The 15,000-nt window shown below is 40.9% G+C and overlaps 2 protein-coding genes across 5 annotated transcripts in view; one reads left to right on the forward strand and one right to left on the reverse strand.

Moving 5' to 3' along the window:
• The window catches only part of LOC137999271 (uncharacterized), a 333,030-nt gene that overhangs the window by 76,319 nt on the left and 241,711 nt on the right, over positions 1-15,000 (forward strand). The window lies entirely within an intron of this gene.
• The window catches only part of LOC138000816 (uncharacterized), a 173,005-nt gene that overhangs the window by 37,047 nt on the left and 120,958 nt on the right, over positions 1-15,000 (reverse strand). For all 4 annotated transcript variants that reach the window (XM_068847474.1, XM_068847473.1, XM_068847475.1 and 1 more), the window contains 2 exons: positions 12,399-12,461; positions 7,936-8,032 (listed from right to left, as the gene is read on the reverse strand). In XM_068847474.1, the coding sequence (XP_068703575.1) occupies positions 7,936-8,032; positions 12,399-12,461 (160 nt within the window). The remainder of the gene's footprint in view (positions 1-7,935; positions 8,033-12,398; positions 12,462-15,000) is intronic.

Here is a 15,000-nt window from a genome sequence, read left to right on the forward strand (position 1 = left end):
TATTAGCATGTTTTCTTGGCATCTTAAAATCGTTGATTGTGTCTGATAACATGAAGGATTAGATTTGTCTGTGATTTTATCTCGACTCTGTTCCTTGATGATTCACAGAGAGAAACCACGTAAAACTGTCAAGCGGAATTTGCAGAAATAGACGAGGCTATGATTGAGTGGATGAAGTTTGACTTTGCTGACATTTCAGAAAGAGATTTTGTTTTTGAATTGCACGTGCAAATGATTTCCGATAAATCTGATGGGTTCACATTTATAGCATGACACAAGATAACATCACCTTGTTACAGGTAGGCGGAAGCTGACTCGTTAAGAAACTGTATCAGGCGCACTTTTCGTACACCCTCCCTAAAGCAAAATACGACTGATCGCAAGGTAACGAAAATTAGAAATCACAGACGTACTAGCTCGTGATGGGACTGATTGTTAGGACACTTCGTCAGTTCAAGGAAAGGAAAGGAAAGGAAAGAACTTTATTTAAGTGTTTGGTCTATCTAGCGCTGGAGAACTAATTGGGGACACTGTAAACTGTAAACAAAAGTTAGTCAAACGTTAGTAAAGGAATTAGTATGATCGCAAGATTAAGACACCTTGTCCCATTTGCCACCCTGCTTAAAAAACTGTAAAATTCCGAAAATAAGCCCCGGGGCTTATATTTTTCAAAGGTCCTTTTCGAGGGGCTTATTTTTGGAGGGGCGTATATTCCGAGGGGCTCATCTACGGAGGGAAATTTGCGTTTCCAAATCGACTGGGCTAGCCTTATAGTTGGAAGTAAATTTACCGTTTTTGCTTCGCTTTACTTTGTATTTGAGGGCAATTTTCCAAGTACAAGCTCCCGGGGGGCTTATATTTGGATGGGCGATTTAACGGAGGGTTTTTTGCGTTGCCTCTTTGGGGGGCGTATATTTGGAGGGGCTTATACACGGAGGGGCGTATTTTCCGAATTTTACGGTATACCGCTCCTTAATTGAACCCTATATTTCCTATGGTCTCATTGCATAAGGCCAAGCTGCTAACATACATCTAAAACTTGGGTTTCTGAAGAAGAACTTTGTCTCCCTTCCCGTGAGGTGTGTTTCCTTGGCAGATCTTTGATTGTGAGCATAATCGTTCCCTTTCTGTTTCCTTTCATATCTCTGTCTAGAAATTCAGTTTCTTTACTGACTACGCAGAAATCTTCCACACCAGGTAATTTTGACCGAATCTCCCGCCCGAATAGAAGTTTGGCCGGACTCTCGCCCGTAGTTGTATGGGGTGTGCTTCTGTTACTAAGCAAGAAGCTAGGCAGCTCATTTCGCCAATCACGTCCTTCAGCATGGGTGACCCGCATCTCTTTCAGTAAGCTACAATTCTGTCTTTCTACTTCGCCGTTTGCCTGCGGCCATAATGGTGTTGATGTTCTGTGCTCAATGTTATTGTCCTTGATGTAAGTTTCAAATTTGTCTGGGGCTAATTGTGGCCCATTATCGGTTTTTAAAGTCATAGGGATCCAGCTTATCATTTTACTTGTTGTCACTGACTTGGTCACCGCTACTTCGAAAAAACGGCTATAATAATCCACCACAACTAATAGGTAGTCGCTCGTAGGAAGACGTCCTAGCAAATCAGCTGCCACAATGGTCTTGCCAAGGTTGAGTGGGTAGTTCAGTTCTCTTCATTGGTTTTGGTGGTAACTACTTGCTGACCAGTTGGCATTCATGCACCGCTGCTCCACTTTTCGGTGTATGCCATGCCACCATGTTTGGTCTTTACTATTCCTTGATTCCCCTCATGTGCGAGATCCGAAACTTGCTTTCGGAGTTTTCTTGGAATGACCGTTTTCGACTGGGGGGTACTGGTTTAGGCATGACAATGCATCAGCTACATTCTGTGGACCTGGTCTGTATTTAAAGGTGGTCTCATACGGCTGGAGCCTCAGAACCCAACGTTCACTTCTTGCAGAGGGCCGTGATTTACTTGAGTAAATCACCTCGAGTGGTAGTTGTGATCCCGTATTTGCTCATTCGTTGAATCTCCTAACTCACAATTCCCAGCCTGATTGCTGAGCCGTACTACAAATTGATCTACTGTTTCGTGTTCCCCTTTCTTCATCTGGCGAAAAAAGTGACGCTCGTATGATATGTTTACTTGTGGTGTAAAATATGCATCAAGTTTTGACAGCGCAGCTTTATAGTCGTTGACGGTTTCACCTGCGGGTACATCAGGATCGGTCAGAGTCTCAAACACTTCTTGGACATCCATACTGGCACAGTGCAATAGTAACGCTTTCTGCCGAGTAGCTGCAGTAACTCCTCGACCATCGACATAAAATTGGAAAACTTTTTTCCATCGTCTCCATCGTGTTCCCACGCTCGTGCTATCTCCTTTGCAATCGAATTGCAGTATTCCACGAAGATCATCATTTGTTGCCATAACTATCGCTTACATCTCTTCAGGGCACTCATCAAAATGTTTCTATCCTTGTCGCCAATTGTAATAACCGGATTTAACCATTGAAAGAACGGATCGAACCAAAAATGAACTCAACAAATGTTTAATCTCATTCCATGTGCTCCTTACCCATAGTACACTGGGGTTTATGTTAAACTTACGCCACAAACACCACGGGGGTCATGGGGTGCCAAGTGGACAAGTTGCTGGTTGTTAGTGGCTACAAACTCCCTGCTTGGTATGCAATCATTGTACGTCACAGCTCCTTATGGATGAATCTCCAGCACATTTTCAAATTGGGCAAACATTACCACATTGATGACATGGTCACCGGCTGCTCCCAAACGAAGGATGATGAACACATTTCCGTCTTGACGAGGGTTCAATAAATCACTGTTCGCTGCTTCACTGACCACGTTGTTTGACATGAACAATATACGCGTTGCTTTCCCAAACGTCGGGAGTCACCATGCTGGGCTGTCCTTTTCTCCAGGCTTCACTGGCTTGCACAAATCCAAAGTAGCCTTCCCTGCCTTTATGGGAATTGTTCGCATTCAACTCCAGTGTTTGAAAGGGGTACTCTTCACCCCTCACCAACTACTTGATGCTGACCAAAAGAAGGAAAAGGGATTGGTGTATAGCAACCCTACCAGAAGAACTGATCGGGAATTCAGCCTTGAAAGAGATTTCCCTCGTCAAAATCCAACTAATTAACTAGAGAAAATACACGGATTCACTTCTCGCCGAGGGATACCTAGCAACTTCTTGCTTCTCAGGATAGTCTCTGGCTTCTTCCAAGGTCTTGGACAAGGGAGAAGACAATCTCAGTTGGCATACATGGAAGCTCATCTTGATGTCATCCTCTTGCCAACTTCCTGCTAGACCCACACCATTCAGAAAAAAAATGTCGTGCCGCAGCATTGTAAAAGAACCGAATCTTCAATTTCACACGAGTTTGCCCAAGTGGAGAATCTCAGAGTTTGAAGATTAGGGTTCTAGACACATCTGCACGATAATGGACGTGCTCGAGTTTGGAAAGTTGCAACGCTGCTTTCTTGATAGCTGTGAGTGCAGTATAGTCGGCGTGTGGGGCCCCATCATTGGTGTCGTTGGCTTTCAGAGGTGTGGCAAAGTTCAATCTATTTTGGCCATCACTGTAGTAGAGGAACGAACTCTAGGGTCTCAGCAAACTGTTGGCTTCTTGCTGATCATAGTTGACTAGGGTCTCCAAATACGCCCTGTACGCATATGTGTCTGCCTTTGGGCTGATGAGGGTCCCGTTCATGTGAATTGTCAGTTGTTTGATGAGGGTGTGCGCCAAGTTGGTCATAGGGTAAAGTGTTTCGCCATCAGCTAGGTTCCCGCCATCACTTTTTTTCAATCACAGGTGTGCCACTGAAGTCTTGGAGTCCTTCTTGCAAAATGTCTTTGTCTGTCGACAAAATCTCGCCACCCTGGACCCTCCCAACTTGATTGCTGGGGCTGTACCCTCTCAAACTGCCTCCACGCATCGTTTTCATCATACCATAGGCTCGGATCTCCTTTTTATGCTATCCGTTTTAAATGCAGGGTTAGGATGGTATGTCCTTTACCAAACCGAATGAGCTTTCTATTCATTTCAAAGACTTATGTTTCCACCACTTGGATATACATGTATTGCACCTGCAACGGTTCAAAATACACTGTGCCTTTCCCTTCTTTCTTGTCCTGCATTTCTAGTACCAAGTCAGTGACTTGACTCCCCACAATGCTGCTAACTCCTACATCCGAGTACACATGAAGGGTACGCTATCCCTCTGCAATTGCATGAGGCACTGTGTGCCACTTCAAGATTTTTTCAAAGGCTTTCAACATTTAAGTTTTTTAAGTTCCCGTCCCTTTTCTTGAGCGGTTGTGCCCTGGCATATTTGGATAATGCAATGGCTTCCTAGATTGTACTTGGCCAAATGCTGCACCTCCACCAAATCTGCCACCCACTGTTGATCCAAGCCAAACAACAAAACGGCAAGAGCTGGGAATGACGCCCTTGGGGTTTTCGCTTTGATAGAAGCTCTGTACCGTCAACTCCACCCAGACACTGCTGAGTGACCCTACCACTGCCATTGCGGGGAACCCTTGAGGGTGTCCCTGGCCGAGAGTGATACGCCTAACTATGGCCGGTGCTATCTGACCTGCTGCCAAACAGAGTGCTGCAGCTTTTTCCAGTGCCATTTATGTACTTAAAAAACATAACAAACCGTGGCTGCACGAAAAACTAAATTAACAAGTGCATAAATAAATAATGCGAAATAACGGTAAACTGCCATATGCAACATGATTTAAAGCGGTGCAAGTTTCAGGATGGTATAAGTGAGGACAGAAATAAATGTCTATCGTGATTTGTACAGATCATAGACATACTTTCAGTTTCAATACTCAGATTTAAAAACTTCTTTATAGACGTTTTTTAACCAGTTGAGTAGGGATCCAGACAGACGATTTTTAATATATTAACAATTAAAGATCGCCACTTGGAACTCTTGGCAAGGACTCTGTGGTTAACTATTAACATTTCATAGCGTGAGAACCAGAACCCGAACTGCGCAAAGATTCCAAGTCCTACCATGTAGAAACGGAAAACAGAAGGTGAACGAAACAAACTTCATTTCATAGTGTTTTACTGATAAGTAACAACTCATATTTTAAAAAGGGGCCAGTATAGATTTCGAAAAACAATGCGAATCACAGCACTTAAAAGAAAAGTATAATGCCATTAAGGCCAGGCGAAACAATCAAGCATTACTTTCAACATCTTGTCTGTCTCCACTTTGCAATGAAATGGTTTTCCGGCAGGTGTGGCTGATTCAAGAATTTCCCACGTTTGAATGCTCGGCACGTCTGACTGCCAACATTACAAAACGTCGGTGGGTAGCAAACATGACAATCGTGTCGATGCACTAGTTCTTAGCAAAAAGCAAAAAGCGTAATGCGGGCTCGCTTCGTCAGATGTTTTCCTCTTTCGTTTGCGGCGTTCTTGTGATGATCGACCATGATGCCGGACGACAAATACGGTCCATCGTTTAGCCGCCGGGCCGGCTTTAACTAGCTTAACAATAAAGCCCATTTATACTTCTACGAAGACATCGTTTTGACGTCGAAAGACTTAAGAGCAGGAACGAGAATGATGCCGTGAAAGGTGTAATAATGATAAGATTTTTCGATCATTGGAAAGCCATGTCATTTTGAAAAATTTTATGGGAATATATCTTCAAAGAGGAGAAAACAGTTTTCGAAGTGACTTGTACTGGATATTTATTACTTTTAATTGCGAAAAACGCCAAAAACTGTAATTCAATCTTAACTCAACTCAAATTCAACTCAACTTGTAAGTCGATGAATAGCCGATCCCACTAAATCAACTGTTGATTTTTGAAGCCCTCTGTCCAATCCACGTTCTTAAGATTCTTAAATTTGTTATTTCTAAGCCACTTTTTAACATTCATTCTTAAATGGCCTTGTCCCAAATTATGTTGGTGTGCTATAATCCTCGCAGTTATTAATTGTGTTGCAAATAAACTTTCATTCATTCCTTCCTTCGTTGTTGTTAGTCCATCCACAGGGAGCCCACACAATCGGATGTGCAGCCGATTGTTATTTTATAGTAAATGTACTGGATTTACCGTTTGCTTCACCCATAGCGATATATCGTTAACTATGTATGTAAATCAATGATAAATAAACGTTGAATTACCTTACCTGTGGTTTATATTCGTCCTTTTACCTCATAAGCGGTTTTTTGAGCGATTTTGAATGAATTTGAGTTTGCCATTGACTGTTCCACATATAAGAAACAGTCAACGGCAAACTCAAATTCATTCAAAATTGCTCAAAAAACCGCTTATGAGGTAAAAGGACGAATATAAACCACAGGTAAGGTAATTCAACGTTTATTTATCATTGATTTACATACATAGTTAACGATATATCCCTATGGGTGAAGCAAACGGCAAATCTAGTACATTTACTATAAAATAACAATCGGCTACACATCCGATTGTGTGGGCCCCCTGTGGTCCATCGATAGCGTAAGATCTTAGTTTCAGCGGTCGGAGGTGCATAGGATCTGTTAAGCAAGACAGCATTTGCCATTTTAGTTGAAAAGAGCTTGTATAATAATGGAGAGGCAGATTCGACTGTGTAATTACTAGACGCTATCTTCCGGATTGCCTCCTTCCACTGAAATGGAATAGCTGTCATGAGTCCATAAAACATAGTAAAAAGAGGTTAGAGATTGGACTTCCTATTAAGCCACCAAGAGAAAAATTCCCGTTTGGAACCAGGACCCTATAAAGATTGGCTTTCCATCCTCGACATCATCTGATGACTTAAAATGCTGCGAGTCTATAAAATGGTGCGATAGAATTCAGGGAGATTTCCAAATTGATCAAATTACAGTCATAATTGCACTTGTAGTTGCATGATTCGGAATTATTTTCCAAGAGGCATTACTACAAGCAATTGCAAAGAGGGTTCAGACACTCAGTGTTAATAACCGTACAATGCGTGTCATTCAAGTCAACGCGTCCCCAACCCCCTCCCCCCCCCCCCCCCCCAACCCAAGCAAAGTTGTTTCCATTTCCACTTGGCACTCAAACTAAAGTGCATCAACATTGAAAAAGGGGAGGGGAAGGAGGGGCATTGGGACCTTTCTTATGAACTGGAAGAGGGGTTTTAGGAAGAAGAGGTGAATTTTTCATTTAGTGTCTCAACCTTTTTGCAATTGCTTGTAGATTACAAAAATAAAAGGTTTGATCCAGGCTATTTTAAGTGATCCTTCCATCAGTTCCAAAAAAGCATTTTCAAGCTGCCGTGTTTCTTTCCTGCAATATATTTTTGTCTTTATTTTCGTACTCTCCCAGAGGAAATCGAGGATAATTCTTTAAATCTTTTCAACGGTCGGTGTGATTGTGTGTTTCTAACTATGGTTTTCCAGTTTAATATCGGACTAATCCGTCCAAGTCTACAAGTCACGTGATTTTACTTGGGTTAATTCCGGTTTAGGTGAAACGTCGACGCTGGACTTTCCGTTTCCTTGCTATTTCTCTTGCATACGACTAAAGAACCTTAAGAGGTTCATTTATCAGGGAGCTGACAGAGAACTAAGGCATTGAATATTCCATAAATTACAGTTACGACAACACGGATTTTTGCATCAAGTTGTAAACCGCTAGACAGTATCCAACGTCCATTGGACCTAGAAGAATAAAGTATGGGCTTTACGGTTGTTACATCAGCGAACTACAAATGAGCGCCTTATACAAGAAAAAGATAAAGAACAATGTCGAGGGCCGTCTATGAATTTCATTGAGTGTGTACTCAACAAATACAGGCTCGGGTCATCATATGATAATCAGAAGCGATGATCCTTTTATGGAAGTGGTGAGGCAGTATGACAGAGCCAAGCTGTTCGAATCGGGGAGAGTACTGACGTTCAATCACATATCACGATAAACAAACCTGGGCCAGGATGCTGCTGTATTGGTAGTGTTATTGGGATAAGTATTGTTAACTTTGAAGTTTTGGTCCATTCAGTTGTGTTGCTTTTACCATCCACCTATGAATTAATACCAAAATAAAAATACCAGGATTAGTACAAAGCGTTGTTAAATGGAGAAAAGAACTCAAGATAAACCCGAAAATTGAATAAATTGTTGAGGATAGCATAAAACGAACATCGCGCATGATGGAGTACGTTCAGTTTATCATTCAAAACATACAGAACCCTGCAATAGCTTCAGTGGGGTTAAAATGAATATAAAATTCTGGCAACCAGTTAACCTGATTTTGATAAAGTATGGAGGAAGTCTTTATCGCGACAGTACATAAAGGTGGTTTTTCACGTGAGGTCATCGCCGCCATGTTGGTGGACAAAAACAAAAGATCTCTCATTAGCTCATTCGTCCACCAGCAATGGTACATGGCATCATTGTTTTCAGTGTCTGGTTGCAAACCATCTATTCAGAGTTCGAGGATTGTGCTGCAAAATACCACTTAGATGAGCTTGAGACTCTAATGAAGTGATTATTATCACTATTAATATCATTATATATCATTTAAATCATTATCTTTGCAAACGAGTGTGCAGCACCACCACTTAGCTTGAACTGTAATTTTAAAAACAAAGAGGCCTTACTTCACAGCCTGAAAAAAACGAAATTAATATATTTATCTCATCTTTTGCCAACCAAATTGGGTGGGAACGTACACCATGAATGTGGTAGAACAAAACTTGGCAAGATTTCCGCACAGGTCCCTCATTATGCATACTCTCCTTTGCTTCAAGAAACAATAGCGATAACAATAGATATCCTTTGGGACTGTGGCGCTTTGTTCTTTCTTCTTAGGGGGTGTTTACATGATACCGGTACGAGTTTCATTCTCGTACGAGTTGTCAATTTCATACCGCGTTTACATGGACGACACAAATATTGACACAGGGATGACCATCGATTACCGGACGCCATCTAGAAATACAACGCATGCGTCAATAGTCCCAGTCCACCACGACTTGACGACTCGTACCGGAATGGGAGTCAATGTAGTGTTTACATGATACCGGTATAACTTTTCATGCCGTTATGAGAATTTCGATCCGGTACAACTACCGGGATGAACTCATACCGGTATGAGTTGTACTGGTATGAGATTTTTCACCGGTATCATGTAAACAAATACAGAGCGATAAGTAAGAACCGGGATGAACTCGTACCAGAATGAAACTCGTACCGGTATCATGTAAACACCCCCTTATAGGCTTCTTTTTTTTTAAGGCTATATGGACTTTACAAAAACCGGTAGAACTTTTGACTGAAATACGGAATATTGAACATTTTTTCCTGCAATTTTGGCACTTTTCCTGCAGGTTTAGCCACTTTTCAATTTTAGAATAAGTGAAAAAAGTGGAGTTTCAAGCAATCGATGTCATATGGTTCAGATTCTTCTACATAACAAACAGACCAAATAAAAGGAAGGATTACGTTTTTGCAAACGTTAGCACTTATATTTGAACTGACTTAACGGATTAGAGTGTAATGTGAAGTGTTAGTTTTCTACCCCATATGAACCATGTGAGCGTTAGCTTTAATAATGGAAATGGGGCATGAAGAAAAAGCAGGTCACAGACCACAGCAATACTGGATAAAGCTAAAACTATCACGGTGACTAACCTTAACTCCTAAACAATGCCTTTAGTCGTAATTAGTGTTAGGGTTAGCATTATTAAAGGGATGGGGTTGTTTCAAGAGTAATAAAACAGGTATTTCCGATCGGTAACCTACGAGTTGTAGGTTTGAGTGTAGGTGCTCGGCATGTCACGTGTATACTTACCATCGTTATATAAATAGTCTGCGAGATTTCAATTTAAATATCATAAACAAGGTATGACTTAGGAACTTGACACGTTAGCTGTCCAGTGGTTTACAGTGAGTCGGAGTTCAAGGCAAGCTGCGAGTGACATTAGAGGAAAGCTGGGACGAGAAGGAGCAACGGTATGAGCGATGTGGGCAAAGAAGAAAGGACTTCTCTGAACTTCTCAAAGGCCTATGACAGGGTTAGTTGCCCAGTTTTACTGCAAAAGCTTTGTCACAGGGGCTTTGGAATCTCTGGCTCTTACAATGGTGTGAAATCGAATTAAGCCAACTGCAACAAAGCGTGGTTTTGGATGGTGTCTTGCCATCCTGGTCAGATGTTTCTTCTGGCGTTCCGCAAGGTTCTCGTTTAGGTCCACTGTTCTTCGTTATCTTCATTAGTTATCTCCCAGCTGCTGTACTTCCTGGAAATACCATCGCCCTCTAAACAGATGACTTTAAAAGGGCAAGGATCATTGACTCTGCTTCAGATCAAAAATTGTTTCAGGGAGATTTGGATAACCTTTATCACTAGAGCTCGCGCAATTTTATGGATTTTATTGTAAAGAAATGTAAAATAATGCGAATTACGAAGAAGAAAGAACCTTTTGCTTCAAATTTCTTTTCAAACAACTCAGTTCTGGAGAAGGTCAATGAATTCCAAGATTTAGGAATAACCACTGATCAGCTAGGCTTGATTTCCGCCGCTCACTCGAGTTCGGGTATCCTCCCCGAGAAGAGACGGCTGGACGCGTGAGCGATAGATTGTGTCTGTGACGTAAATTCAAAATATAATTTATGCGAAGTCAATAGTTGCGGGGAAATAGCATTAGACATCCCAAAAACACTGATTTTAAGAAAACAGAAATTACATAACAGTGCTTAAAACGTCTGTGCGAAGTTTCCAGATGATACGAGATTGACTTTGTGGTTAAATGATCGATGTGACTTTGAATTCAACCGGCGAATCATCAACGAAATCGTCGGCTGCTATAGCTCTCAGTCGACCTCATCGGCCCCCTCGTTTTTGCCAGCAATAAACTCAGCAGTACTTTCAATTGATCTTTAGGAATTTTACTTGCTCTTACATTAGCGAAGTATGAGGAGAAAATTGCAATAGCAATGGATTTGAAAACCGTATTTTGACCTTGGCGCCAACTGGAAAATCAGTGAAGTTTGCGAACTCAGGCGGTAGAAAACGACACAATTCCCATTCTCCAGCTTCTCGAACACTTTTCGTTGTCGCAATCTTTGATGTTTCCTATCTTAAATCACTGTAAACCTCGAACAGGCCGGGTCAAAGAATACCTTCGCAGCCAAAACATATAATTTATGCCAGACGGATTTGTACAGGCGAGTTTCTGATTGGCGGAGATTAACAATGGCTCACCTCACGCGTCCAGCCGAGATTTCGGGAGTGAGCGCTAGCTCATTTCCCGAAACAGCGGCTGGTAATCGAGCCTACTGATCAGCACTTGCGATGGAATTTGCACATACACAAGGTAGTGGCCAAAGCAAACAGGATGTTGCGACTTATTAAAAGAACTTGCAGAGATTTTGATGATCGCAAGAACGTGAGAACTCTCTACTCAACTCTTGTACGTGTCCAATTTAGAATACTGCTCTCTTATATGGTCCCCTTACACCAAAAAAGAGCATTGAAAATTTATCTTAAAGACTGAGAACTGCTCACCCAACCAGGGCTACGATTCCGCCCGGGTTGGCGGGCAAGATAGAAAAGTTCCTCCCGCACCCACAGCAAATCACATCACAGGATTCGCAGAACTCCGCCAGTTCGCGCACTGAGAAAAAAATAAATATAGTTATTTTTATAGAGCTGTGGGAACATGGAACTTCCCTCCGTGAGGCAACAAGTGTGAATTATTTCAAAAAGTCTTTTTGATGGATTAGTAAGTACATTCTTTTAGTGTTCTTATTGTTACAACATTTAATATTTATTATTAACATAATTTAATTCGTATTATTATTTTCATTATGGTACCATTGGTGATTTGTTTTAATATGGGGTCCTTGACTCTTTTTCATTTCATCCCTTGGCCTCTGTTTTTGTATGCCATAAATTGTAATAAATAACTATATAAATAAAATATAGGGAGGAGAGAAAGGGAGAGGGAGCGATGGGGACAGAAAATGAGATCAGTTTTTATTCATCCTGTAAGTATAAATTAGCCTTTTATATATTCGATTCCCTAGTGCGAATGCATAATTAATTTATTCTGCATGCATGATGAAGTCCGGGCCTGTACGGAAATCATTCCCAAAACTCGGTAAATTCGGGAGCTTAATTAAGCAGTCACGAGCGACAATTGGAAGTGAAGACTTTTCCTTTTGAACTTGTTTTGACACTTTTACATGTATATTGCTAATTGTCTTTTTCATGTTAGAGACAATTACTTTAAAAATCTTGGAGGGACCGTTCGATAAATGATCGGTACGTGCATTACATACCACTTTATGGCCAATAAAATAGGTTCTTAGCAAACTTACACGTCGAAGGTTTGTTTTGAATATCGAAACCCCAAAAAATGACACAGTGTGGGTTCTTTTACATACCTTGATTGAGTAGTTAAATCTGGAACACTCCTTTTGCAAATGGATGGTGTAATTAAATTTGCCCTAAAAAACAATTTTGTCAACATTTACTTTGAGACAATATTGAATTGATCCTTCAAGTACTTAAGAAGGGACATTCAAGAGCCCAACGCGCGAACAGAGTGTCGCTTTTTTTTGTTTTGTTTTTTGTTTTGGGGAGGGGGAGGGGGTGCGCAAGTGAGCCAAGACTGTCCTCGGTCAAAACAAAATTATGCAAAACGTTACACAAACGTTTTATTTGGATCTAATTGTTTGCTCATTCGTTCAGATACACGAGATAAGGACTAAATCCAGCCGTGCTGATAAATTCAGTTACATCAGACGGGTCCACGATGCCCTTACTCTACTTTGTATTTTCCCTCTTGAAAATATGACAAATTCATGCCCCGATTCAAAAGCACTTTCAGTAAAGTTTGAAGGTAGAATTAAACAATCTCTGAAGCCGTGATTAGTATTTTGAAATGTACATTCTGGCGCACCTAAAGATGGAATCGCTTGAATTTTACCTAAATTTGCTTACAATGTTACATACAGCGCTCTAAAAGCTCATTTAGTGAGTTTGGAGCTTTTCCACGAAATATTTCTCTGTTCGGGGAACGTCATGGCTATAGATATTTCTAGGTGGCTATTTAGTCTTGACCAAAAGTCTTGTCAATCGTAACAGGTTACATCGAAAACTGGAGCTTACGTAGTAGCCCTTTTTTCCACGAAATTTTCAGGAAACGTTGTTTTAAAATATACTCCTATCCTGTAACAAATTTTGGTGAATGTTGTAGACGTTATAAATAGCGTCCGAATATTTTAGGGGGCGATTTTTTTCACCCGAAACATTAGGAACTAGACTTTCCACCAGTCAAACATATGCTAATACGTCGAATACAAATTAAAATGATTGTTACTGTGAGAACATGAAAAATTAATGTACAGCTTCCTCTGAATTTGCGAGATGCTAAAATAAATTAATTCAGGGAATTAAAGGGGTTTATGCTTGCATGCTTTATTTACCATTAAAACGCTGATAGAAACAGATCATTTCCATAAACGCTGCTACAGGGTAACAATTCTTAAGAACAAAAATAACATTGACTGCTCTTCAAGAGTACATACAGCACTTTCTTATATCTCTCAGATAGTATGCGCGCTGTGATTGCTTGATTTAGGAGGCCGTATCCGAGAGATATTATAGATATCTTACAAGTCACGGCAACCAAGGACGCTAAGTGACAAACAAAGCTGCGAAATTAAATGAGCGAAGCTTCAATTTGTCTTAATCGCTTTTTTGCCGCTTGTTCCATTACGCAGTGGTATTGTTGAACTATCTTTATCTACATTAAGGATTCATTTGACCAAACAGCATCTAAATGGCTGAAAGGAGCAAACCTGCAGGGCGAAAATAACTCTGTTACTATCATGAGCAAGAAAGACAAGGGCAGGGGGAATTACAAATGGAGAATGAATGCTGATGGAGGAAAGATACAACTTTATTATCGAGGTGTATAGATTTACGTACACTTCCGTGATGAAATATAAATGACATACGATGTTAATTGTCGTATCAGCCTTTTGATTGGCTAATATTATGTTGAACTTTGGCGCGAGTGGCCTGTGCATTGACAGCAGGAGTGAAATTTGTAAACATGGCGGCCGACTGGTGTATGATTTTCAAAGTTTTTGATCTTTTATTGCTTAGTTTTCTCCACAAAATACTTCAGAAGATCTTTAAAAGTTCTTAAAGTGCTCGAGCGAGGTTTGGAAGGTAAATAGTTTTATTTCAAAAATATTTTGCCATTTGTTTAGGACTTTTGTTCACCACCGCTGGTTTGATCAGCCTCTCGATTAACACCTACCGCGTTAACTTTATGATCTCTGTACTTATATAATAAACAAATTACTTCATGGTTGGCTTGTTTGTACGATTATTATTACTCACTCGTTGTGAAGGATCGTTAAACTCACTCGTTCGCTTCGCTCACTCGTTCGTTTACGCGATCCCTCACAACTCGTGGATAAAAATGGTACGCACTCACCAAACATGAAGTAATCTATATGTACTCGACGAAGAGAACAGATCCGTAGCTATGGATGTTTAAGGTGTTATGTGTCCGCGGGAAACATGGGAAACTAGTGTAGGCTAGCAGTAAAGGTGTAAGATCCCAGTAATTCTACCACCCGTCCATCAAATGTACTTCACCACTCTGCAAAATGTTTAACAGGTCTCTTTTGGACATTGCACCGCATATTGCTGGATTATAACTAAGGGACTTTACCCCGTGTGAAAAGTAAGGGGGGGCCTTGATGTGAACCTGCCTGAGCTGTTAGTAAAAAATCCAAAACGCTCTGCAGTGAAAACTGAGTCATCTGATTCATTGCCAACTTCAAGAAACCTATGTGTACCACTTGTGTAGTGCACTTTCTTAGCTGTTGGGTTGGGAAAGTTTTTACTTACTTCGACACTTCACAGCGAAATAGCCTTCTTTACCACACTTGTGACAAGTCTTGCCTCTACCAGGGCACTTGGCTCTATCAAAAGGCTGATTACTGCCACAATATTTTCAAGGAATTT

The sequence above is a fragment of the Montipora foliosa genome, chromosome 4 (assembly GCF_036669935.1).
Source record: "Montipora foliosa isolate CH-2021 chromosome 4, ASM3666993v2, whole genome shotgun sequence".
Lineage (NCBI taxonomy): Eukaryota > Metazoa > Cnidaria > Anthozoa > Scleractinia > Acroporidae > Montipora > Montipora foliosa.